The sequence below is a fragment of the Colletotrichum truncatum genome (genome assembly GCF_014235925.2).
Source record: "Colletotrichum truncatum strain CMES1059 chromosome Unknown Contig_0001, whole genome shotgun sequence".
Lineage (NCBI taxonomy): Eukaryota > Fungi > Ascomycota > Sordariomycetes > Glomerellales > Glomerellaceae > Colletotrichum > Colletotrichum truncatum.
In genome coordinates, this window is record NW_027222398.1 from 3,395,979 (window position 1) to 3,419,044 (window position 23,066).

Consider the following 23,066-nt stretch of genomic DNA (forward strand, 5'->3'; position numbering starts at 1 on the left):
CGTCGACAGCTTCTGTCCGAGACTTGTGGAAATTTGACCAAAAGAAATAAAAATAAAAAATAAAAAATAAAACTCCAACGCGCCCCATATGCTCCATTCCAGGGTCGCCGCTCGAACGTCTCCACTAAAGCAGTTTACAAGTTTATGACAAGGAGGCGTTGGCCTCCTACGCGCTGACGACGCTCAAAGGTATCCTCGGAGGCTCATCGTGGTATCTCTTTTGTTTTCGATCATTGGTGGCACAATTTCGACGGTTGTTATCCGAAATGCTGCTTCCCACCATCTCCCCGCTGCTACGCAAGCCGTCGTCCTCGTGATGGCTCATCACCATCTTAGTGGCATGCGGCCTGCGTAGAGTTCCAATTACCGATCCTCGTTATAGACTGTAGCCGAAAAGCGTGGTCGAAATTGTTCCAAGGTCGTAAGTAAATTAATCGTATAATTCGCATGATGCTATCCACACATACAGCTGAACACCCGTTGTAACGCTCACCTCGCCGGAGTGGTTGCCTCCGGCAGAGACGGCTTCGATTTCTCCGCGTCAGTATCGGTCATCGTCCCTGAAGTCTCCTGGCCAGCAGTAGTGTCTGCGGTGATACTTTCCGCACCCTGAGCGCTTCGAGCTTCTGCCTCGAGCTGCGCGCGTTCTTCCATGGTCAGGTCGCTCTTCGCCTGCCCGATCTGAACAAAGGCATATAGCACCAGCGCAACGCCAGCTACACCCACCGCCATCCAGAATGCTGTCTTGTAGCTTTGCTTCTGGCCTAGATGGCTCGTCTGACCCACGGCCACATCGCCCATGCCCAGGAAGAAGCTTATGCCCAGAAACAGCAGACTGTTGATGAGTGCTCCGGCGAGACCTTGCCTGTGCGCGGGAAGATTGGTTGTGATGAAGACGTTGCTGACAGTGTAGGTGATGTCGATGCCGATTGTCGCGCACACCATGGACGGGAAGATATACGCCCAGTAGTTGGGGTTATCCGGGATGATGGCAAACAGTAGAACGGACATCAAGTTACCGATTCCTGAAATGGCGAGCAGGACGCGACCTGGGAGAAGGTGCAGTGTGAAGCCACCGACCGTACCGATGATGAGACCGCCAATGATCATGGGCAGGTACCAGACTGCCGTTAGTAGCGGCGACATGTGCAGCACCGTCTCGATGTAAAAGCTGGAGTAGAAGAGGAACAAGCCAAAGGTACCGTATGCAAAGAAGAGAGCGACCGTAAGCGTCTTCATGGACTTGGGCGCGAACAAATCACCGGGCAACAGAGGGTTCGAGGCTACCTTGGCCTCGACATACCACGCCCCAACGAGGAACGCGGCGCCCAATATCAGAGTGACGATGATCTGAGGACTCGCCCATCCGTTGGGCGCCTGCGAACTGTCGGTGATGGCATACACTACTAGCAGCAAGCCCGGAACGATGGTCGCGACTCCCCACCAGTCCATACTGATCTGCTGACGCTTTTCACGGAAGTCGTTGGGAATGGTTAGAAACGAAACGGCGGCAACAATGCCCAGGACAATGCTGCCAAGCCAAAAGTACCAGCGCCAAGTTAGGAACTGGCCGGAGACGCCGCCGATGAGGATACCGAAGAAAAAGCCGATGGGGGCAAAGGCTCCATACAGCGCAAAGACAAGATTTTTGCGCGGGCCGGGTCGGTAGATCTTGCCAAGGAGCATGATACCCGCCGGCAAATACGCAGCCGAACCAAGTCCCTGGAGGGCTCGGCAGAAAATCAACATCAAGTAGTTGTTACTGAAGCCGGCAATGAGGCACCAGACAAAGAACCAGGCAAGGCCGATGTTGAAGACGTAGTAGCCGCCGTACATGTCGCCTAATCTGCCAAGCGGCAGCAGGAAGGCACCGGTAACCAGAGAGAAGACACTCGATGGCCATGTTTGCGAAGCCTTGGGGATATCCAGCTCCTCGGCGAGTGGGGGGAGGATAATGTGGAAACCACTAACGAAGTATTCCTGCGGCGGATGTTAGTTTTCTAGCCGAGCGGCTATTTTTTTTTTCCCTTTCTTTCCGTTTTTGAGGGGTGACAAGATGAGCATACCGCCATCAACATGGATCCCAAAAGAGAGAAACAAAAGCCAAGTTCGGACCATTGCGATTTGAAAATCGCTGGCCGTTGGCGACCGAGAAACTCGACATCGTATTCGATGCCGCGGCCTTCAGAGCCGCCATTGCGTTCGGTGTCTTCTTGTGACATCGATGGTCTTTCGAGCGTGGGTGGGTGATGCGTGTGATGGCAATCAAGTGATTATTGCCTAATGCAAGGAAAAAAGATTGTTGATCAATAGGTCATGAGAATCCTATCGCTTGACAGCATGTAAAGGGTCTATGTCATATCCCAACTGAAAGGGTCGTTGCGGGTCGCTCCGATGGCTAAATACAAGCAGGACAGCCATCGAGGTTTGAGTAATTGATGTCAAGAATTTCTAATCGTTGCCAGCCATGTGGAGATCAAAGGGCGTCAGGATGTGCACGGCTAGAACCCGCCAACAAATAGGACCGGCATGGGACCACCGTTTGCCATTTTGACCGGCCGTCCATCTCGGTGGTGGGTGGACATGCTTTGCGTCTTGGCTGCCATTCTTGGCAAAGTGGATTTTGTCAGGTAGCGGCACATGGCAACCATAGCACGACTATCCGTACTTAGTGGTAGACTTTTTGGAGAAGCTGTATTGGCTTTTTGCAGAAACGCCAACAACCTGGTCTGGCTGCAAGCTGCGACGTTGAGCCTCCTCAGCATGGTAGGGAGTCATGGACAAATTTGCGCACTTACCGACAAAGGCCGGCCTCGGCTTCGGCCGGAAAAAAATTAACAATACGAAAAAAGCTTACGAAATATGGCGAGTTTCATCGCATATTTTAACCCGTTTGGGCACCCATGCTGCCATGAAGCTCAGTGACTCAGGATCTGGAATGACGCCCTTGATGACATAATTCTAGGCGATCTAGGCATTTGGGCTGTGTCGGCAGGATGCTTATTCGTGCCTTCCAGATTATTCCCCAAAGAGACACCATTTGGCAAGTGCTGCTCTTTTTCCTCATGTCTTTTTAGAAGGGCGTGGGGCATGAGGAATACCGAAAGTGGATTAGCGCAGTTACGTCAACCATCTTGAGGCTTGATGTGGCGTACCAGAAGAGGCGAGAGAAAAAACGTGACTTTGATGAATCGAGGCAAGAACCAAGACATGGACCGAGCGTCAGCTCTTTTCCTCTTCAAAAGAACAGACAGTGGGGTAAATATGCACGTCGTGTCTCTTGGCTTCTGAATTGGGTTTAGCGTTGTTAACCCCGGGCCGCAAAACGCCCCCACCCGTACCATCATTCTTTCCACGCGGGCGGCGGCATCGGCCACCGAATTGTCTCTGTCGTTCAACTGCATCTCATATCTGGTTCTCTTCGGAAATAACATCCCTCCCCGTACCACACAGCCTGACGAGACGTCCAGAGACGCAACCCAATCTAATCAAGCTTCCCTATGGTCCTCTGACAAACGTCTATTCTGGCTCGTTTCCACACACCACTCACACGTACGAGCAGGACAAACCAAGTCTACCCCCAGAGCCCCCTTCTCGCGCACACCTCCATTACCAATCAAGCCTGGGACTTGGGGCCTTATCTGTCATGCATGCCTTGACGGTTCTTTCCTCGATCGAGACAGTATCTGCGCGAACCGAATTACCACCTGGTCGTCACTACGTCTATCCATAGGTCCTTTTTCCCGTCTCTGTTCTATCCCAAAGCCTCCTGTTCTGGCCCTGCCGCTTTGTTACGTTATCATTACCACCACAATACCTATCTTAATTTCACCCCATAGGCTGTCAACCTGCAGCTGAAACCTTGTTTGACGTTGCCCAAGCCTTCGCTCTCGGGGCCCTATTGACCCTTTCGGAGCCTATCTCTAGCTCCCACACAACCCTGATAGCCCACCTTTGTAATGGCATGCATCGACGTACTCAATGCTCCAACGAAGCCCTGTCACAACTGCCGCCGCCGCCGCCTCCGCTGTGATCGCTCATATCCTCACTGTCACAAGTGCACTGCGGCCGGTCAGGAGTGTCTGGGTTACGGCAAGCTCTTCCGCTGGACAGAGGGCGTCGCCAGCCGTGGCAAGCTAGCGGGAAAGACATCCATCACCTTCTCATCTTCGGCCCCGGAACCTCTGCCATCCCGCATCTCTACCCTAGAGCCCGCCGCCGCCGCCCCGGAAACTCGGACCCAGGACACTCCGGCATCCTCTTCCGAAGACAACGCCCTCGTAGTTTCCGCCCTCCGCTCCGGGACCCAGTCCGCCCCATGGACCCTCGTCGATCCTCTCTTTCAGGGTGTGGAGCATCACTACCGCCACTACCTCTCTTACTGTACGTCTACCCCCTCTCCCCTTTCCCATCTCCCAACCTCTTGGGAACGTGTCTGGAGAGTAGACAGGCTAACCACATCTTGAGATAGTCACAACACGCGTCTGCAGGGATCTCGTCTCTTGGGACGTGCCCGACCGTAACCCCTTCCGCTCCCTTGTCCCGCTGACCAGAGCCCACCCCCTACTGCAGCACATCCTCGTCGCTGCCTCCGCAGCCCACATGTCTAACCTGTCCCGCGCCGTCTCCTCCGACCCGGTGGCCGACCTCAACGCCCGTCAGGCTCTCACCGACGCCTTGGTTGCCAAGCACAAGGCCCTCCGCCTGCTCTCCGCTGCCATCCAGAACATCGGCAGCAGCGGCGGTGTCGGCGGCGACGTCGTGCTTGCCGCTGTGCTCTTTTTCGTCAACGTAGAACTAATCGAGAGCGGTAAGCACGGCTGGAAGCCACATCTCGAGGGTGCCGGGCGGATCATGGCATTCCTACCTCCCTTGGGCTCGTCAGACGAGGCATTAAGGAACTATGTCATGTCTGATTGCTTCATGTGAGTGCCTCATATTCTGTCATGTTCTCGCTGTCACGGAAGTCCGCTTTGTCCGATGTTGGCTAATTCTCCTATTCAAGCTATTACATCTTGGCCTCGGCTTTCAATACATCACCGCCAACGGCCGCCAAGTCGTACTATCAAACCGTGCAGGCGTCTTCCATTTTGGGCAGGGCAGCTGCGAACAGTTACTTGTGCTGTCCGCCTGACATTCTGCAGATCTTACTCACCGCATCACAATTGTCGAGCAACGGCACACATGATACTTACTCTGAAGCCTCCGTAGCCCAGACTGGGGCGCAGCTCTTGGAGCAAGCCTTGGCATTTGATGTTGAGAATTGGGCATATGAGCAACGTAACATTTCCTATTTTAAGCAAATCCCTGTCGAAAGCCGCATTCACGCCGGCTCGGCACATCGTCTCGCTGCATCCTTGTACATCCTACACGCTATCCCCGACGTTTCCAATTTCGTATCCGTCAGCCGCGAGGAGCTAGATACGCAGTTGTATCACCAACTCTCATCTATATCCGACGAAGATCCTAATTTCAAGGCCACTTGTTGGCCATCATTCATAGCCGGCGCGGGTACATCCGATCCCGAAAGACGGGCCTGGATTCTAGACCGTATGAAGAGACTCATGATTGCGACGCCGTGGGGCTTCATTACGACTGCTATGGATACGCTGCAGACTATTTGGAATCTAGAAGAGTCGTTTGATCCGGAGACGCAGAGGGAGCGAAGTTGGGTGCAGAAACTCAAGTCATCCGACCTCAACTTCCTCATTGTGTGAAGAGGGGCTGAACAAATCTTCTATGACCTGTGACTTGTTGTGACCGCGAACTGGCCTCCCGCGTCAACAAAGTTGAGCTTCCTCTCGCCCAATTGTTTGCTTCGCAACAGGGTCGGCACTCTAACAGTGTCGGTGGTGCCCAGGCCAGTGTTGCAGCTAGCCGAGAAACCCCAGGCATGCATATCTCCTTTTTTCGAGATGGCGTAGCAGTTATCGATGCCTGCTGCGACGAAGACAGCTTCGAGGTCTGTCCAAGTGGTCAGTACAATTGTTGCCATTACGCGGCTGGGACCACTTACTGGGAACTACCGTCGGTACGTTCAGCACGCGAGGTCGATCTCTAGAGTCGAAGATGATTTGGTTTTTGGGCACATCATCCAAGGGCATTCCCATTTGGCCGTCATCACATCGGCCCCAAACCAACACGTCGCCTTCTTCCGTACAGGCAATCGAATGGTGTAGACCGCATGCGATATGGCGAACTTTATACCCCTCGAGACTCTTTACTATTGTCGGCGAGATAACAGTCGTAAAGCCGGTGTCCTCCCGCGTCGAAATGCCACACTGGCCAAAGTTATTCAATCCAAAGGCCCAGACCTTGCCGGCTATGTCAATAGCGAAGCTATGATGCGACCCGGCAAAGATCTTTGCCGTCTTGTTCTTGGGCATCCCCACGCGCTGGGGGACGAGCGTCTCGAAGCGCCGACGTGCTAGGATTCGTCGGCCGAGCTCATTCTGCTCACCGGAGCCCCAGGCGAGTACATTACCATCGTGGGTAAGGGCGAGGATGTGGTTTGAACCGCCCACCAGTTCTTTGATGTTGTTGAGCCCGGGGATTAGTACGGGCAGGCGTTCCGTCGTCTTTGGTGGCTTTTCGTGAAGAAAGCCAAAGTTACCGTCTCCACCCTTAACAAAATCAGCACAAGTGTCACAGGAAAAGGGACTGGCGACTCACAGCAAAGCTTCCCCAACCGTACACATTTCCTTCCACTGTCAATGCGAAGCAGGCGCTATTCGTTGCGGCAACCTGGATTACATCTATGTTTTCTCCAAAAACTACAGCGCCAGGTGTGCTCTCGAACGCATCCAGAAAAGCTTCTTCGTCTTCCTCGTCCTGCTCCTCTTCAGACGCCGAAGGTGGCTTCAAGCGCCCCAACGCACCGTCGTCATTTACCCCCCACGTCAACACCTTGCCGTCATGAGTGAGGACGACACTGTGCATACCCCCGACGGCGACCTGTACAACGCCCACAGAATCTGCATCGAGAAGGCTGTTCAGGCGCGGTCTCGGGGCTTCGGTGCGGTGCGGCCCAAGACCCAGTTCACAGTTCTCGCCACTTCCAAAAACAAACACGTCAAGCCTTTTCGTAGGTCTCGATGGGTGTTCGTCGGTATTGGCGTCGCTTCGTTCATCTGGTTTGGCGGCAGGGTTATGCTTGGTGCTCGTCGTTTGCGCCTATTGGATGGTGTAAGTCGGCCTTCAGGCAGGGAAGAAGATGTGTATGGTTGACGTAATTGGGGCTCAACTAACCTTTGAACGGGACGGGAGCGAGGTCTCCATGTTCATATTCTCTTTTTTCTTTTTTAGAATTTCGCAATATGACCTTTTTAGTTGTTTTTAGGTTCTTTAATGAAATGAATAGAAATCTTCATTCGACAAAGTCTTGTCAGCTTCTTATAACCTTTGGACTGAACACCCCGCTGATTTGTATGGTATCCAAAGACATGGTACTGGATCCACTTACATCAGCACAAAGCTTAGTCACCATCTTGAAGTCCTTACCCCCTGCCCCTGGTCTCTCTGGTCTAGGCGCAGCTGCTGCCTGGTGATGCCTGGCCAAACGACCAATCACGTATTAAAGTATTAAACGCCAGCTGAAGAAATCGGACTGCTGCAGAACTGCAACAGTGCTGAATTAGTCATCTTGTCGCGCGAGAACTTTGCATGAGAGCCGATTGATGCCGGGGAGATTTTATATGTAATCATCTAGATGTTTTAAGACGAAGCCATTTCATTAGCCGTGTTCTGGATTGATCCATTTGCCTCTCTCATTACGAAAAAAAAGTACCAGACGAGATCTTGTTCCCAAGTGCTGCTAGTTGTGTTTAAAAAATCTTCCTGCAGGTTCCTTTCCAGAGCTTGGGATTTCCTACATGAGGTGTGTTGCGGTGAGATTACGTCGTTTGAAACTTGGGTTCTCCCAGCTGTTGACTTGTTGACTACAATGCTATGCCGACTGCCTTGAAGAAGTTTGACATCATCGACTAACACGGAAAGGCTTCATCTCTCCGAAGTATCCACGACTGCTATTGTTCACGATTCTCAGGTCCACTATTGGGCATTGTTCCGAGGTGTAAATCAAGAGTTATTCGAGGCATCATCCTCACATCCTTCCAAATGCTCTTGTGATGGTTTTGACACTATCAATTTGGGAGAGCGATAACTTAGGGTCCTAGGCTATGGATTCCTCCAGTAACGGCTACATCGGCTTACAGTCCCGGGGTAACTTGGGTTCCTAGTTGCCCTTCCTAGTCACTCCAACCTCGTTCCAGGCATCTCGGACAATCTTGCCAGCCTCGTCGCCGTAGAGTTCCTCTGCCACCTCGACGGTAACATCGGCAAACTGAATAAACGTGCAACGAGCGGGAATGCGACCCGAGTTCATCGTCTTCCACCAAATAGGCCCCGCCTTCTCGTACGAGAAGCCACCAAAGGCCTTGGCAACCAGGTAGAATGCCTTGTTGGGGATTCCCGAGTATATGTGAACGCCTCCGTTGTCCTCAAAGGTCGGGACGTAGTCTTTGAAGTGGTTGGGCTGTGGGTCTTTTCCCTAAGAAACAGTTAGCCCATATCTCAGCAGGAACAGGGCTCAAGGAGAGACTCACGAAACGAGGGTCATTGTATGCTGTGCCAGGCTCCTTCATACTCCGGAGAGCAACGCCCTTGACCCCAGGCATGATACAACCTTCGCCGATCAGCCAGTCGGCCTCGTCTGTTAAGGTCAGTCACAACTCGTCAAGAGGTAGAAACGGTTGAAGCTTACCAGCTTTCTCGTTCTCGACAATCTGCTTGACCATGATGCCGAACACATCCGAAACGTGCTCGTTGAGAGCGCCACTCATGCCCTGGTAGGTCAACGGACTGGTATTCTCCGTGACGGCATGGGTCAGTTCGTGGCCAATAACATCAATCGTGCCGGTAAAGTTGTTGAGGAACTCGCCGCCATCTCCAAAGACCATCTGGAGACGCTCAGGGTCCCAAACTGCGATTGTTAGCGCCGGCATTATCTGACTAAAGAGAGATTTGATACCACATGATGCGGCAGGGGTGGAATGTGAAAGAATCGGACAGAGACCACCTACATGCGTTCTCGTATTTCTTGCCAAAATGAACGGAGCTGATGACATTCATGTTCTTGTTGTCGATAGACACCCAATCGAACTTCTCCTTGTACATCTTGAGAACCTCTCCTACGTTGTCGTATGCGTCATTGACGGCCTTATCCTTGACCTTAGCCTGCCCCTCCACGCGTGCCTTGGTGCCAGGAAGCTTTTCCTCGTTATCATTGTTCTTGGCATCGTAAATTGCCCGGTAGGTCTTGGAAGTATCGCGGTCTGTGGTGCCGGATTTGGCGGCGGTAGCTAGGGTCTTTTGGCCCCCTGCATCGACTTCTCCTTGCTGAACTTGTTGGAAGCGTTGCTGGACACCCTGAATGTGCTCGAGATCACGGCGGGCACAGGCTCTGGTGTCCTCGTCAACGTCTTCGCTCTCAGCGATATGACGAAGTAGTACATCAGGCACGATAGAAGGACGAGAGTGAATCGCGGATCTCTGGGCACGGGGGCCAGAGAGAATAGCGAGACGTTCGGCGCGGCGGGTGGTGAAGTGGTCTCGGAGGCTGAGGGCTTGACGGGCAGCAGAGCGTGTGTCTTCACTATTGCACTCTGCGTCTGCAATACTGCGAAGAAGATACGGAGGAACAACAAAACAGACGTGATCCATGATGGGCAATGTCTGGTTTGGTTTAAGGAGATATGATTGATGAGTACGTTAGTTAGTAAGAAGATAGAAAGAGAAGATTATTGGAGAGTGTGATAGCGAAAGGGTAGAGAAATGGTAGCCTGTCAAGGAGCGTCTTTATAGAGATAAAGCCTCAGAATTACGCCGGGCTCCCAGCTGCAAGAGCCAGGCGGCATTGTTACCTGCTGTCGCAGTCTGCAACACCACCCTCCCCGAGCAGATCTTGCCTGCTGTTGACCAATCTGAGTCTCATGATCTTGCAATAGCTGCAGAGAGCTCTCAGCCTCGGAAGGCAGCCACAGGATTGGATAAAAGCTAGGGGGCCTAGACCAATGTCACATCGGCTTGGGCGAATGATGTTTCGGGCCACAGATGCATCGTGTGCCGGGGTCTTAGTTTATCAGCCACAGGGGTTGCACTCCCAGTCTTGGCGGCCTCTGATGATGTGTGTCCAGGGAAGATGGCGATCGGAGGACATGGGGTCACGATAGCTGTGAGTTGATAAACCGAGAAAGGCCCAGTTCCGAGGCCCTGCAGACACCATTTCAAGCTGACACGGTATTGTGGCTAAACGGCTGAGGCACACCAAGAGAGAGAGGAACTCGGTGGCCTAGCATATCAGTGGGTGGTGGCGGCAACGTCAACGTATGGGTTGCTGATTGTCCAATGCAACCATCACGTCCCCTGCCTGCTGAGGCTGTCAAAGTCGGCTTCCGACGTCATACAACCCTCTCTCACAGCGGCCCTCATCAACTGAAAATGGAGGAGGAGGAGGAGGTGGAGGTCATACCATGACGCACATTAGCCAGAGAATCCCAGAAGAAAGGAACATGTCTCGGAAGTTGCCAACGAAATGCAAGACTGCTAAGTTGCTGACCCAGAGAGAAGGCGTCAAGTAAGTCATTTGCTCCAGTTGGGTCTTGTCAGGCACAGGCACGGGAGCTACGAACAGCAGGACCCACTGTTGCGTCACGCCAATCAGTGACATGCCACCGGCCTTCTGGGGGCACCGGGGGGCCAAGTACCGGACAAGCCCCAGCCAGTCTCCACTGGAGCTGTCTGATTGACAGGGGTGAAAGAGCCGAAACACCAAGTTTCGTGTTTGGTGATCATCACGATCGTTGAACATGAAAAGAACTCTTCTTCGTCTCAGTGTAATGTAGAAGTTGAGTAACAATGTTGGTCGGGTCATTGGTTCTGGTGTTCACTCAACCGAATAGTGAAGGTTGGGATCACTGAGTATGCATCTCCTGCTTTGCTCTGTGACTGCTTCTACCACCTACCTCGTCCCTTTCTTCACTCGATTGTGTATCATGTCTCCTTTGTAAATATAATTCTACCTGTTATGCCATCAATAATCATCAAAAGCATCTCGTTCTAATTCTTTCTATGCATTAAAAAAAGGGATTTTTTTCAAATGCCTTGCGTCTTAGATTAATTGTAACCTACATTCGAGACTCTTCTCAGGTAGCTTGCAGATGCGGCCCCGTCTCTGTACACCGAGACTAAAAAACTGCGGGAGGCCACTAAAAAGCGTATATACACAAATGAATTCATGCCAAAGCCTCAAAATCTGCCTGTATCGACTTGCATATTTCATCCACGACACGTTCCTCCTCTTCTTCCGCGACGCCCAGGGCGGCCGTCGGCCACGTCACGGTGTATACCATATCCCCGTCCTTGACACTTGAGAAGTTGAAGCAAACCGGCGCGCTGAGCACGTGTCCAGGCTGGCCAAAGATGACCTGGTTGATCTTCACAATGGACGCATCCTCGGGGTGCTCGTCCACAAACGCTCCGATATTGCTCATCTCGTACGAGCAGTCACGCTGCTGGCCCAGTTTACCCTCGAGCCATTTTCTTATGCTGGGGGCGTAGCGAAGGAGTCCTATCGGCGAATTTCTTCGTGGCCAAACTCGCCTTCTCCCATTCGTCGTCTGAGAGTGGGCCGGTAGAGCTCGTGATTGGATGGACGAGATAGGTTGCCGAAACGAATTCGCCCATCTCATCACTCGGTACTCCGAGCGACTTGCGCATGTTGACGGCCGTCTGAGAGGCCAAATTGGTGTGTTCCTTGTTCGCCAGAGTCTTGCTCAATGCCCTTGCGAGGAATTGATGGAGCAATCCAGTCAATTTGGCGTTGTGCTTCCTCGACTCTTGGATGGCCTTCTCGATGAGATCTGCCTCAACGACGCGAACGACGACCTTGCTCTGGGAGGCTTCTGGATGACTGGGATCGAAAGCAACAGGCAGGCCGGTCCAGGTGCTTTCGTCAACATCCGAGACTTGAGCCTTGAACCCTAGCCACTTGGCAACGAACTGCGGAACGAGTACTGCGATCAACGGCATCAGGAGAAACGACCAAGATATGGGGAGTCTCTCAGGAGTGTCAAAAGGTACAGGGAGTGGCTGAGGCGATGGCTGGATGATTGAGGGTGCCGAGGGACCCTTCGATGAGGGTTTCCTGAGAGCCTCGAGGAAGGAGCGGTGGAATGACACACCACTCGGACCATCTCCAAGGACATGCGAGAAGGCGAAGGCGATGAAGTACTGTGTCTTGTCGAAAGGCAAGACGATGACCCTCCAAGGGGGGATGGTGTGTGAGAAAGGACGATCGAGATTGGACTTCAAAACGCCTTCAACGGCACTCCAATGGTCGGTATCATCACCCAATGCAAAAGCTGGTTTCTGAACTTCAATGTGATCTTCAAGATTGATGCCGGATGCTCGATGATAGTACGCTTTATCGGTGTGTCTGTCGCCCACAAGGACATTGAGGAATGGATGTTGTTCGATACAGTGCGCCACTGGTCCGAAAAGGACAGACGGCGAATCAATGGAGAATTCGCGCCCAAACTCATAGACTGCGCCGATGATGACGGCGTGGTAGCAGCCTAGATCTTCGCGACTGATGGTTCGGCGCTCATTCGGGCCTGTCGGAATGTAAGTATCACGCCGAGAAAAGCGAGGTTACCCCTCGAGGGGGGCCAGGGGGTTACCCACTGGCGTACCTCAGGAAGTCTTGGTTGGGCGACAGCATGATCAATCACAATGAGGTCTAACGGGTTGAAGAGGTATGGTTTGCAGAATGGCCTCCGCTGTAGCTCGCTGAGTGATTTGTAGTTAGAACCGGGAAGAAAACAACATAGGTCGACAGGCTCCGGCTTCCGCGTTGATAAGACTGTGTGATGAACGGATGTTCGGCCACATATTCGCGCCGGTGGCCGGCCCCAACCACTTTCTTCGGGGCTTGCGGGAAGTGTCCGCCGTTTGCCCCACTATTTCAGACGTGCATCCCTTGAAATTGCAGGATCCATGCGAGCTTTTATGTCGAGATTTCTGCTCCCTGTGTGATACCCCTGGCAAATGCCTGAATTTGTCGAGTAAAAACGACTGTCGTAGAGAAGAGCTTCTTAAAATAGTTGCGATGATGTTGGGATTCTGTGCGCGTGCGCGCTGAATCAGGTTTTGATGACGAGTTTGGTCCGTCTATAATAGTTAAGATGCGTAAGAGAACCAGAGCTGATGAGAAAGTCCTGAATTACTTTTCAAGATAAAAGCGAGTTTTTTTATTACATTATACTTTGTGATGGTCGGTGGAGGCATCCAAACATGGCTATACTATCGGGTATCGGCATCATCTTTAAACTCTGGGGATTCCAAATCATGATTAGCTAGACTTAGACGCTTTGCTGACTGGGTTGGAGTAGACCCGACCTGAAAGGAAGAATAGGGAGCGACTTAGCCGTGTGGTTTTACTGGGGCGCCCGCGAAGTAAGTACGGCAATGATTGTGGGTAACCTCTCTTTATGTATGCCTATCGTACGAACCTGTTGGTGCTTCTTCTTCCCCGAAATAGTGGTGCTATGGGTAAAAGCCGTCCGTTTACGGGTCTTCGGGACGTGTTGTTCATTACTGTTGGCTCCTTCTTATTGTCGCTCTTTCTGTTATCATGGAAGATGGACAGCTGGCGGGGGAAGGAGCAACCGCTCTGGCTGGTTGGGAAGGAGAGTACAGCACTGACCTCAACCCAGAGAATGCAGGAACCACCGTTGAATAAACCAAGGTATACTTTCTAAACAGACCAAACTTCAACCTGAATTCTAACAATCACGCTTTCTCCAGCACTACATAACGCCGACTGAGCACTCTCAATCTTCCAAGTTGCCTAGTCATGCCTGCACCTTCAAAGCTTACACAAGCACAAGATGCCCCTCCTTCACGCACTCAAGCCCGTTCCAAGGCTGCTGCCCAATTGTCACCAGAATACCACAACATAATGCTTCGACACTCCCTCTCACCCATCACAATCAGAGCCCTCACCAGTCTCCCCAGAGCCGCTGAACCCCAAGAAATCCTACGCTGCGCTTCTTCTGCAACCGAGCTCCGCTCCTTCCTCTTCCATCCCTTCGAAAAGGGCGCCTTCTCCGGCATCAACAACGACCCCTCCACGCGCTGGCCTATCAAAGAGACGCTCGGCCAACCGTGGCACAAGGCATTTCTTGTCGCTCAGTGCGAGGCAGCCGGCGGTGACTATGGAGAAAGACTGTCTCTCACCGCCCGCAAGGACCTTCTTTCCACCAAACCAAAGATCGTCAAGACTCTAGGCCATGTTCTTCGTGCCTGTGCAGATATCATGGGCGTCCGAAAAGACGCTGTCGGTTTGAGACGCACCCTTGAGACCTGGCGCGCCATCGTTTCCAGAAGCTAGGAAGGGAAGACGACTGAGCTGCTCCAAGTACCTGATATCGGCCCCAAAAAAGTAAAGACGCTGGTGGAGAGTGGTATACTGACCGTCCGCCATCTTGCTCAGCTGGAGTTCTTCCACATTGAGAGACTGCTCTCCCGAAACCCGCCGTTTGGGCATAAGATTGTTCAAACCCTGGCGCACTTTCCTCGTCTCGTGCTCGCGGTAGATATTCCCAAGCGGAATAGCAGTGACCAGGGCTTGGTAGTCAGGGCAGTGCTGGGCTGTTCAAACGTTGAAGTTCCTGTCTGGAAGGAGTCGGTGCCTTGGGTCAACCTGGCTGCCGAAATCAATGATGGCCGGCTGGTTTTCTTTTGGAGGGGACGGGCCAAAAGTTTGATGGAGGGGAAGGAGCTCGTGTTTCCTGTCGAAGCGACACCGAGCCAGACGGTGTTTGTATGGGTTAGCTGCGAGGAGATCGCCGGGACCGTGGTGACGGCAGAGGTTACCGTCTAAGTCGGAGTCTGTCAGTATCGTGGCACATGGGCGACTGGAGTCCGAGAGGATCTCTACTCATCAATTACTCTCAGATCAACACCATCAACGCCCAAAAACAAAACAGACTACAACGTCAGTTATGAGGAACAACATCATGTAATGTAAGGTGGCGTAGAAAATCAAATGTTTATTTGTTGAGCGACTAGCGCTGTATAAACCACACATCAGCATCAGCCACCACACTCATTCGCAAATATGAACAAACTCTCAAAATGCTGGCGCCAATTCCGTAGAAAGGGGCCGCCCTCCAAATGTACAATGCACCTTCGCCTCCGCCTTGCGGCGCGGCCGGGTATCGCTTCTGTTGATGATACTGTGGTGTGTGGTTGTGTGCGAGTGCAAGCCGGACTCTATTTCCAGGACCCCAACCAAAACATAATATGCCCAAATATTTCCCGAGCATGCCCATTCTCCCGAGAAACGCAGGAGAAACAGAAACCAAGCCCACCCCCCCTTTCCTAATCCCTTTTTATTATCCAACCCAATTTTTTTTTCGTTGCTGCTCCCGCCCATCCTTCTCCCCTGCTCCTTTTCCAAGCCTCGACTCCGACACCACCTTTGCTTGGTTCGTAAACAGAGCTGTAGAAGAAAAAGAAGAAGAATTCAAAAGACAATGTATTCGAGGGCGACGATCGACATAGACACACACATATTAGTCGTCGCGGTTCTTGCCCCTGGCTGAGGGGACGCGGTGGTGGTGCAGCATAGGCGACGATGGCCTAGACGTCGACAGGCCCATGTTGCGGACGGAGTCCAGGGGGTCGAGGTTCAGCTTGGTCTCGTCTGTGACCTGCGGCGTGTAGGCCGGGTCGACCATGGCCTTCTCGTAGCTTGCGATGGTGATTGGCGGCGGGCGGCCCTTGCGGTCGGGGATGCTGTAGAGGTAGGTCGAAGCCAGGACCAGGGCAGTACCGACGATGAACTGCAAAATGAATTAGTATAGGTCATGGAATGCGGGAAGATAAGAAGGTGGGGGGGCTTACGGTGAAGTTGACCCGGAAGTCAAAGAACCAGACGCTAAAGAGGACGCTGATGACGATACTGATGCTCGCAGCAAAGTTCTTGGCGATGTTGTCCGCATAGTTGATGCACAACGAAGCAAGTACGCCGCCGACTGCCTGGAAGACGATGGCGGTCCAGACGACCCAGTTGTAGCCCTCAAAGAAGCCGTGCCGAGCAATGTCCTCGCCATCTTTGAAGATGACGCCAACGAGAGCAGGGAAGAGCGAGTAGAAGGACAGTTGAATGTTGCGGGTCCAGACGGAGGCCGGGGTAGCGGAGTCCTTCAGCATCTTCTCAAAGTAAACACCCGCCAGACCAGATGCGACTGCAGCGACAAGGACGGCGGAGAGACCAATTGAATAGTTCATCAGCGGGGCGAGGTCCTGATCTTCCTGAATACCCTGGTATGAGGCAGAGCGCTTCGCGATGACGCTGCCGACAACGTTCTCGCCGACGCCAGCGAGACCATCTGCGGCGCGCTTTGTCAATTCGCGGGCGACTTCGGCAGCACCCTCGGCGGCTTGGCCAAGCTCGTGGACGGAACGGGGGAAGAAGTGATCAGAAGTATCGTGGAGGAGGATGTTGCTGCCGATGGCGGGGTCGGCGTGGCCTCCGGAGGAAGGCTGTGGGAGGGAGACGATGGAGACGCCGAGAGTAAGAATTATGAGGGAGATCCAGCGCTTCAGACCGAGGGAGCGACGGAGCATCGTCACGGAGAAGATTGCTGTTGTGAGGATCTGTGGACCAAGGTGGTTAGCGAGAGTCATGACATATTGGGGGCCAGAAAGATTTCTGAAAGGGGCGGCATACCTTGAGCTGATAGAGCACCTGGAAGTGCACAGGGTCTAGGTTGCCGACGGCGACATATTGCAGAGTGTTCTGCAGGGTATATAGGGTCGCAGGTATGGCAAGCTTCCAGCCATCGCCAGAGAAGACTTGGTTGTAGATCTGCTCGAAGATGACGGTGGCGGGGGTTGAGGGCGCCAGGGTGCGCGAGACTTCGGCGATGGAGCAGGTCAAGCAGATGGATAGCTTAATGACCTCATTGAGGAAGACGGCGGTAGAGGTGAAGTATCGGTGGTCGCTCACGGGGGGCATGATACGGGAGTAATGCATGATCTGTCAAGCTGTCAGTTTTTGTGACGTCCTTGGGATAGAGGATTTGGAGATTTGGGGGGGGGCACATACCAGGATCAATGCCGAGTTTTGAAAGGTTAGCTGGGGGAAGCTGTTGTCAGCATCACAGCATCACGAGAAGTCATTCTTGGCGGCGTATAGACAGAGAGGGCGGGCGTACCGTGATGAGGGAGACCTGCTTCATGGAGAGGCCAAAGAGCGTAGGGCCCCCCGGCGGCGGCGACGCAGCGTCGAGGAGAGCCATTGTGGCTATCGAGTGGGGAAAATGGAGGGAGTCAAAATGTGAGGAATTGCCAATTGGCAATGGACGGATCGTAAAAAACGAATACCGGTGTTATATTTTCGGGCAAGAGTTGTGTGCGTTGTGTTTCTTGGTCAAACCGGGGTTCTTTCGTTTCGTCGGGAGGTCTTGTCTCGTCGAATTCGGTCGCGTGAAAGGGGATTCAGGTACTAAGTAGTAGCTAGAGCGGGTGCGGAAGCGGAAGCGGATCGTAGTGGATGGACGAAAGTGGATGATGATGGGGTGATATGGAGGGAAGCTAAGCTGAGCTCTTCTCAGCTTCTGCTTGACCTCTGTTCTTTTTTCTTTCTTTTCGTTCTTTTGTCTGCAGTTTTTTATTTTTTGTTTTATTTTTTGGGTCTTCTCCTTTCCCCCTTCCGTCTTCGATTTGCTGTGCCAAAATATCGGGCGCAATTCAGGCGGGGTCCTGGTTGCCGGGTATTAAGTTAGAAACGATCTATAGCCGGCAATGGCAATGTTGTCGGGGTAGACAAACTTGCAATATGTGAAAGCTGCAGGAGCGACAGGCAAGTAAAGGGATAACAAGTGGAGGATTAAAAAAAAAATGTAAGAAAAGGAAAAGGGAAAGGTTGCATTGAAGCATGCGAAGAGGGTTCAAAAGTGTGTCGCGTTTCTCATGCCCCCCCGGGATGGGACGTTTCCAGCCCCAGTCCAAGTGTGTTTCCTCTGGGCACTGATGTGTCGCTGTGACGCAGGTCCCCTTATTCCCTGACTGGGTGACTCGGCCCCTGACGTAAGGACTCTTTTCTTCCCTCCCTACGGAGGATTGATTGCCTGTAAAATAGGGAACCACAGAAAATAACAATAATAATAAAAAATACGTACCGTCCGGATTGTGAGGTAGACCTGCAGCTGCAGCTGCACCTTGTCTTCCTCTAGTTCTTCCTTATTCCTTTTCCTTGGCTTGGACCAACTAAAATTATTCCCTGCCCTGCTGAATGATGATGATATAGCAGTATGCTTTGCTACCTATGTACGAGCACTTTATGCAACAAAATGGTGTGTGAACTGGGCAGCACTACTGCAAGCGCGAGGATGTTTGCTGTGTTGTCCGTTGTCGACTGGTTGCTGAGGTGGTGCAATGCTCTCTGCCTGTGCCAGTGTCTGTGCCAAAGATTCCAGACCTCCAGAAGCAGAGACAGACTTTTTTTCTTCTTCTTCTTCTTTTTTTGGTTGCCCTACCCGTACCGTTGTCCGGTGTTCCGGTGTCCGTCCGTTGTTTTCCACGAGATGCAATTTGTGTCTGAGTGTCCAGAGACAAAGTCGGAGAATACTTTTTGACAATGAGAGAGAGAGTCCAAGGTTAAAAAGGGGAGCCTTAGTAGCCTGATACCAAACTGTCCGTAGTGACGACGCTGCACCTTCAAGTATCCGTGACTTGTTTGAAACTTGGCTGACTCCTCGGTTAGCATTGACAGAGCTTCAGCTTCCTCCTTCTCCCATTCGCCAGTTGCTTCCTCGCCTCGCCTCATCTCATCTTTCGTCTTCACCCCTCCACACCACCACCACCACCACCACTACTACCACCATCACCTCCACCGAGCTTTCGTCCTCCAGCCAGACATCCTTTAGAATTGGAAACACGTACCTCAAGCTCGTCCCCGTCGAGGCATTCACCCTGCTCGTCTGTTGGAGGCCTGGTGCGAGCAGAAACACTCACGCCCACCAAATGTTTTCCCTCTTTGTCGTCGTCAATTGCTCTTCCGGCGGCCTTGTCCCGGTTCAACCTGCAGAAGAAGAAGAAACAGCCCACGAACTAGACACACGCACTGTCACTGTTGTCCTGCAGAGCCGCCGCCGAGAAAGACGTTCGGTCCAATGATTTCAGTCTGATCAAGAGCCGCCTCGACCGCCCGAGCCTGCCGCCGTGCCGTCCAAGCCCGGTGCCGTGCCCTACGTGCCCTATTTTGCTCTGCCAACCCGCTTTCCGCCCAGTGATGCCGCAGGTGTGTGTCAGCGGTCGCCTAGCGGTGCCGAGATGCCCAGACTGCGGGAGCGGTCGATTGCTGCAATGCTGCTGGAGTCTTTTGCCCGGCCTGCAGGTCGCCCAAGGGCCACGTTCAGAAATGGATGGATACAAGCAAGTTGGCGCCGTTGAAGTGGGTAACTTAGAATGAGGGCGGCCCGGATTACCCAAATCCAAACCTGATTGCTCGAGGTGCTGGCGGAAGATGCACCAAGGCACCACAGACGGCCGATCAGAGATCCGTCGACAGGGATCCCTCTGTTGTCGGCCCCCTTTTTTTCCCTGGTTCCTGTCTCTTTTTTTTCCCTCCTGTGCTAGTTAGCCCGCCCGTCAGTGAAGATCCGGGGAAGCTGTTGGTTGGAAAGCTTTTGGGCTGGGATTGAAGGCGACCAAGAGGTAAGAAAAATTGGAGAGAACAAGGCACACGGGAAACAGATTCTTTCACAAGCGTACATCCTGCGATAATCAGCCGTCTTTAATCCTTTGCTCAACCTTACCACCATGCCTCACCGACCACCACCACCACCACCACCAACCTACCTGACACCAGCAGCTCGGCAAGCAAGCTCCAGGCCTGCTACTAGGCTATTCGCTAAGGGCGGGGAAGCTCCCCCCAATGGTCTCTGCGCCTCCATGCACAATGAACTGTCCTAGCTAGGTTTGGGGCCGGCATGGCGTCACCTGGTACTTGGCAGAATCATCATCACCTCAACCTTTTAGCTCAGAAGACCAGACTTAATCCCAGAGAACCCATCACCACCCGCGAGACATCGTCTTGAGCTTGTCGACAAGCCCAATCTTCTCCGCCCATTCCGCCCATTCCACCGCTTCCACCGCTGCCAATCGGTGCTTAGAGCCCTCTCCTCCTCCCATCCCTCCCGCACCCAGTGCAGCCACACCCAGCCATTCTTGGCCCCGTGACCCGCCCAACCTGACCGCCTACATGGCCTGGAATGGTGGTGAGGTGGTAACAGAGGTTGGGTTGAGGCGCATCACGCGCCGCTTTAGTCGCCGGTCACTAACCGTAGCAAATAGTGCTATACCCTAATTTCGCGATCCGAACCTACGCGATCTGACAGCTGCCGCTCACTAGGGACGGTGCAACATCGAGCCTTGCACCGGACGGTTGCCACGAGTGGATCTTTCTAGTCTTCCTGCCACCCCAAGCTCAATTTCTTCTCTGGAATTTCGTCGCCTAGCTACTGATTGATCGAGTCGTCCCGAGAAGGGGGCTTCTAGATGTTGGCAGCCAGTGGGGAATGTCTGTTCTGCCTCGGTCCTCTGATGTTCGGCCCGGCCAGTAGATGGCATGCTGTTGTCTTGGTTCAGACTTGCGATGAATGGTTGTACTTGGGTCTGTTGACGTCACGACCTGGTTATATCTATTGCTAGTAACGTTCTTAAAATTAGTCTATAACTACTCTGCGCTTAGCGCCTTGAAACTATTAGAGTTGTAGTGGATCAAGCGAGACTTGTACGGCAAAGATTATCGCTATTCATTAACGTACATGATAAGCGAGTGAGACAGACAAGCGAGTGAGACAGTAAACCAGACCTTCGCGACAATAATATCGAAATCTATAACAAGAAATCTTAGATTGATTAATACTACTCGGATTCCTGTTCTTCGGATGTTTCCTCAATAAATTGACATGTTCTCGCGTTGTGGCCTGTATTCCCGCATACGCCACACCGACGATGAGTCGTCTCAGACCTCACTTTGCGACCACTACTCCGTCGCGTTTCCTCTTGTAGTTGCGTGTCTGCCTCTCTTTGCGACTGTATATCCTCTCCAGTAGATATAGTAAGACTTCCTCCTTTCTGTAGACGTGTTTTCTTAGCCCTTCGACGCCGACTTAATATTGCATTCTCCTCTCGAAGGATTTGAACCTCTGACTCTAGTAATGCTACCCGATGCCCTAGTCCTTCTGTCCCTCTGGCTAGCTTACTCACAGCACTATAAATTGATGCTGGAGAGCTGCTTCGGTGGCGTGAGATTCGACTCTTAATAAAAGTAGACTGTGATCTTGCTTCGCTTGGGTTGCTCGGCGTCCTAGAGATCCAAGGGTCTGGTGTCTGAGGGACCCCCTCCTCAGGCGTTGGCGTTCGGAACTTTACATCCAGCTTTGAGAGAACACTTTCTGCATTCAAAGGGACAAGTCCAGCTCCTCGGAAACCTCCCTGGATATTTTTCCTCGTAAAAGACTGCTTAAAAGCTTCGTGAAATGCTGCAAAGAAATCTTCCTTCGAGATATGGGTTGTGCCTCGCCGCATCTTATTCTCAATTTGCCGACCGTAGGCATTCTTTAACGGCTGAAAACAACCAACATCTAAGGGTTGAAGTAGATGAGACGAGTGAGCCGGCATGCACAGTGTAATAATGTTGTTTTCTTGACAAAAGAGCTCGAAGGCTGCGGAGTGGTGACTTTCATGACCATCAACAACGAGGAGGCGATATTTCCCAGACGTACGTGGTTTTGTATAAATGTCGAAGTGTCTGATCCAGTCAATACCTCTCTCGTTTGTTGTCCATCCATTTTCAGACGTTGCAATAGCCTAATCGCCCGGAAGAGAGGTTTCTGTATACCAGCTTGAGAGGTGATACTGGCCTGCAACGATGATGTATGGCGGGATGCTCTCCCCTTGGGAATTAATAGCCTGGATAACTGTAACCCATTCCCTATTGCTAGGCTGTGTCATCTTCGTATTTGAACGCCTTTCAGCACTTGTAACAACCATTCCAGAAGCAATAACGCCCATCATAAAGCCGGTCTCATCAAAGTTGTAGATATCAGCATCAGCAATACCATACTTCGCAATTGTATTCTTCACAAGCGAAAACCAGCCACGAATCACCTCTGGATCTTCGCATTGAGCTCTCTTATAGTCATACTTGCGAAAGAAACGCGTCCTAAGCTGTGGTTGTCGCTTGACGAAATTAGAAGCCCAGCGCTTCCCAACTGGAGGCGCGTCGCGCTCTGCGAGAAGTCGATTGGCCATTTCTTCCACACCACTCAGCCGGGGAGGAAATGATCGCGCATCTAGGTCGAGAATATACTCAACTATTGTCTTCTCTTCTAAATCTGATAAATTCCGTGAATTAGGCATGCTGTCGCGTCGTGAGACTATTCCCTTTAGTCGCCGGCTTAATGTTGCGTGACTGACTGTATAGAGTGCACCTGCGGCCCGAGCACTAAGTTTTGGGTCATTTCTCATTGCTTGAAGGGCAATTTGTAACCTTCTTTCAATACTAGCTGATTCCATGATTTATTGTAGAGGAAAAGGTGCCGGTCGCGTCAAGGTGCGACGGTCGCGGTTTACTGTCTCACTCGCTTGTCTGTCTCACTCGCTTATCATGTACGTTACTTCATGCACAAGTTGTATAGCTGAACAACATGCGATTCCCAGTGCGGATGGATTATTGAGCTATAATACTATGTAGCATAAGTTGCCAATCCCACTTACACCTGCGAAATCCTCTGTCCATGAGGCCTCGGGCGTACGTAGGATTCGCCCGTCGAGAGGTATTCATGCGCGTTTGACGTCGGCTGCACGACATAGGACGTCCGCCCACCGTAGAGAAAGCACAACATCATCCGACTCCATACAAGACGGTCCAACTGAAGGATTCCGTTCCCCGGTTTTGTAGTGCCCATAAAGAACCAAAGGCGGGATTG

General features: G+C 52.3%; 9 protein-coding genes across 9 annotated transcripts; 2 read left to right on the plus strand and 7 right to left on the minus strand.

Moving 5' to 3' along the window:
- Nucleotides 1-489: 489 nt before the first annotated feature.
- Nucleotides 490-2,222, minus strand: CTRU02_200910 (MFS multidrug transporter; the record flags this gene model as incomplete). The annotated part of the gene is made up of 2 exons (XM_036718925.1): nucleotides 490-1,980; nucleotides 2,067-2,222. The coding sequence occupies 2 exons, from the start codon at nucleotides 2,220-2,222 to the stop codon at nucleotides 490-492; spliced, it is 1,647 nt and encodes a 548-aa protein (XP_036589925.1).
- A 1,737-nt stretch (nucleotides 2,223-3,959) lies between these two features.
- CTRU02_200911 (acriflavine sensitivity control protein acr-2) lies at nucleotides 3,960-5,717 on the plus strand (the record flags this gene model as incomplete). The annotated part of the gene is made up of 3 exons (XM_036718926.1): nucleotides 3,960-4,383; nucleotides 4,472-4,925; nucleotides 5,006-5,717. The coding sequence occupies 3 exons, from the start codon at nucleotides 3,960-3,962 to the stop codon at nucleotides 5,715-5,717; spliced, it is 1,590 nt and encodes a 529-aa protein (XP_036589926.1).
- Nucleotides 5,718-5,737: 20 nt separating this feature from the next.
- CTRU02_200912 (RAN exchange factor prp20 pim1) lies at nucleotides 5,738-7,278 on the minus strand (the record flags this gene model as incomplete). The annotated part of the gene is made up of 4 exons (XM_036718927.1): nucleotides 5,738-5,970; nucleotides 6,017-6,623; nucleotides 6,673-7,170; nucleotides 7,249-7,278. The coding sequence occupies 4 exons, from the start codon at nucleotides 7,276-7,278 to the stop codon at nucleotides 5,738-5,740; spliced, it is 1,368 nt and encodes a 455-aa protein (XP_036589927.1).
- Nucleotides 7,279-8,233: 955 nt separating this feature from the next.
- On the minus strand, nucleotides 8,234-9,125 carry CTRU02_200913 (Peptidase M4 thermolysin; the record flags this gene model as incomplete). The annotated part of the gene is made up of 3 exons (XM_036718928.1): nucleotides 8,234-8,548; nucleotides 8,604-8,710; nucleotides 8,762-9,125. 3 exons carry the CDS (start codon nucleotides 9,123-9,125, stop codon nucleotides 8,234-8,236), a joined length of 786 nt encoding a protein of 261 aa, XP_036589928.1.
- Nucleotides 9,126-11,291: 2,166 nt separating this feature from the next.
- Nucleotides 11,292-11,549, minus strand: CTRU02_200914 (L-amino acid oxidase; the record flags this gene model as incomplete). Its single annotated transcript, XM_070203762.1, has 1 exon — nucleotides 11,292-11,549. One exon carries the CDS (start codon nucleotides 11,547-11,549, stop codon nucleotides 11,292-11,294), a length of 258 nt encoding a protein of 85 aa, XP_070062344.1.
- A 31-nt stretch (nucleotides 11,550-11,580) lies between these two features.
- On the minus strand, nucleotides 11,581-12,778 carry CTRU02_200915 (L-amino acid oxidase; the record flags this gene model as incomplete). The annotated part of the gene is made up of 2 exons (XM_036718929.1): nucleotides 11,581-12,671; nucleotides 12,742-12,778. 2 exons carry the CDS (start codon nucleotides 12,776-12,778, stop codon nucleotides 11,581-11,583), a joined length of 1,128 nt encoding a protein of 375 aa, XP_036589929.1.
- Nucleotides 12,779-13,912: 1,134 nt separating this feature from the next.
- On the plus strand, nucleotides 13,913-14,941 carry CTRU02_200916 (ATP-dependent DNA helicase HFM1; the record flags this gene model as incomplete). The annotated part of the gene is made up of 2 exons (XM_070203763.1): nucleotides 13,913-14,404; nucleotides 14,450-14,941. The coding sequence occupies 2 exons, from the start codon at nucleotides 13,913-13,915 to the stop codon at nucleotides 14,939-14,941; spliced, it is 984 nt and encodes a 327-aa protein (XP_070062345.1).
- A 694-nt stretch (nucleotides 14,942-15,635) lies between these two features.
- On the minus strand, nucleotides 15,636-17,366 carry CTRU02_200917 (udp-galactose transporter; the record flags this gene model as incomplete). Its single annotated transcript, XM_036718931.1, has 5 exons — nucleotides 15,636-15,905; nucleotides 15,967-16,722; nucleotides 16,796-17,104; nucleotides 17,174-17,203; nucleotides 17,283-17,366. 5 exons carry the CDS (start codon nucleotides 17,364-17,366, stop codon nucleotides 15,636-15,638), a joined length of 1,449 nt encoding a protein of 482 aa, XP_036589931.1.
- Nucleotides 17,367-20,997: 3,631 nt separating this feature from the next.
- Nucleotides 20,998-22,497, minus strand: CTRU02_200918 (transposase; the record flags this gene model as incomplete). The annotated part of the gene is made up of 3 exons (XM_070203764.1): nucleotides 20,998-21,914; nucleotides 21,954-22,055; nucleotides 22,104-22,497. 3 exons carry the CDS (start codon nucleotides 22,495-22,497, stop codon nucleotides 20,998-21,000), a joined length of 1,413 nt encoding a protein of 470 aa, XP_070062346.1.
- Nucleotides 22,498-23,066: the final 569 nt, after the last annotated feature.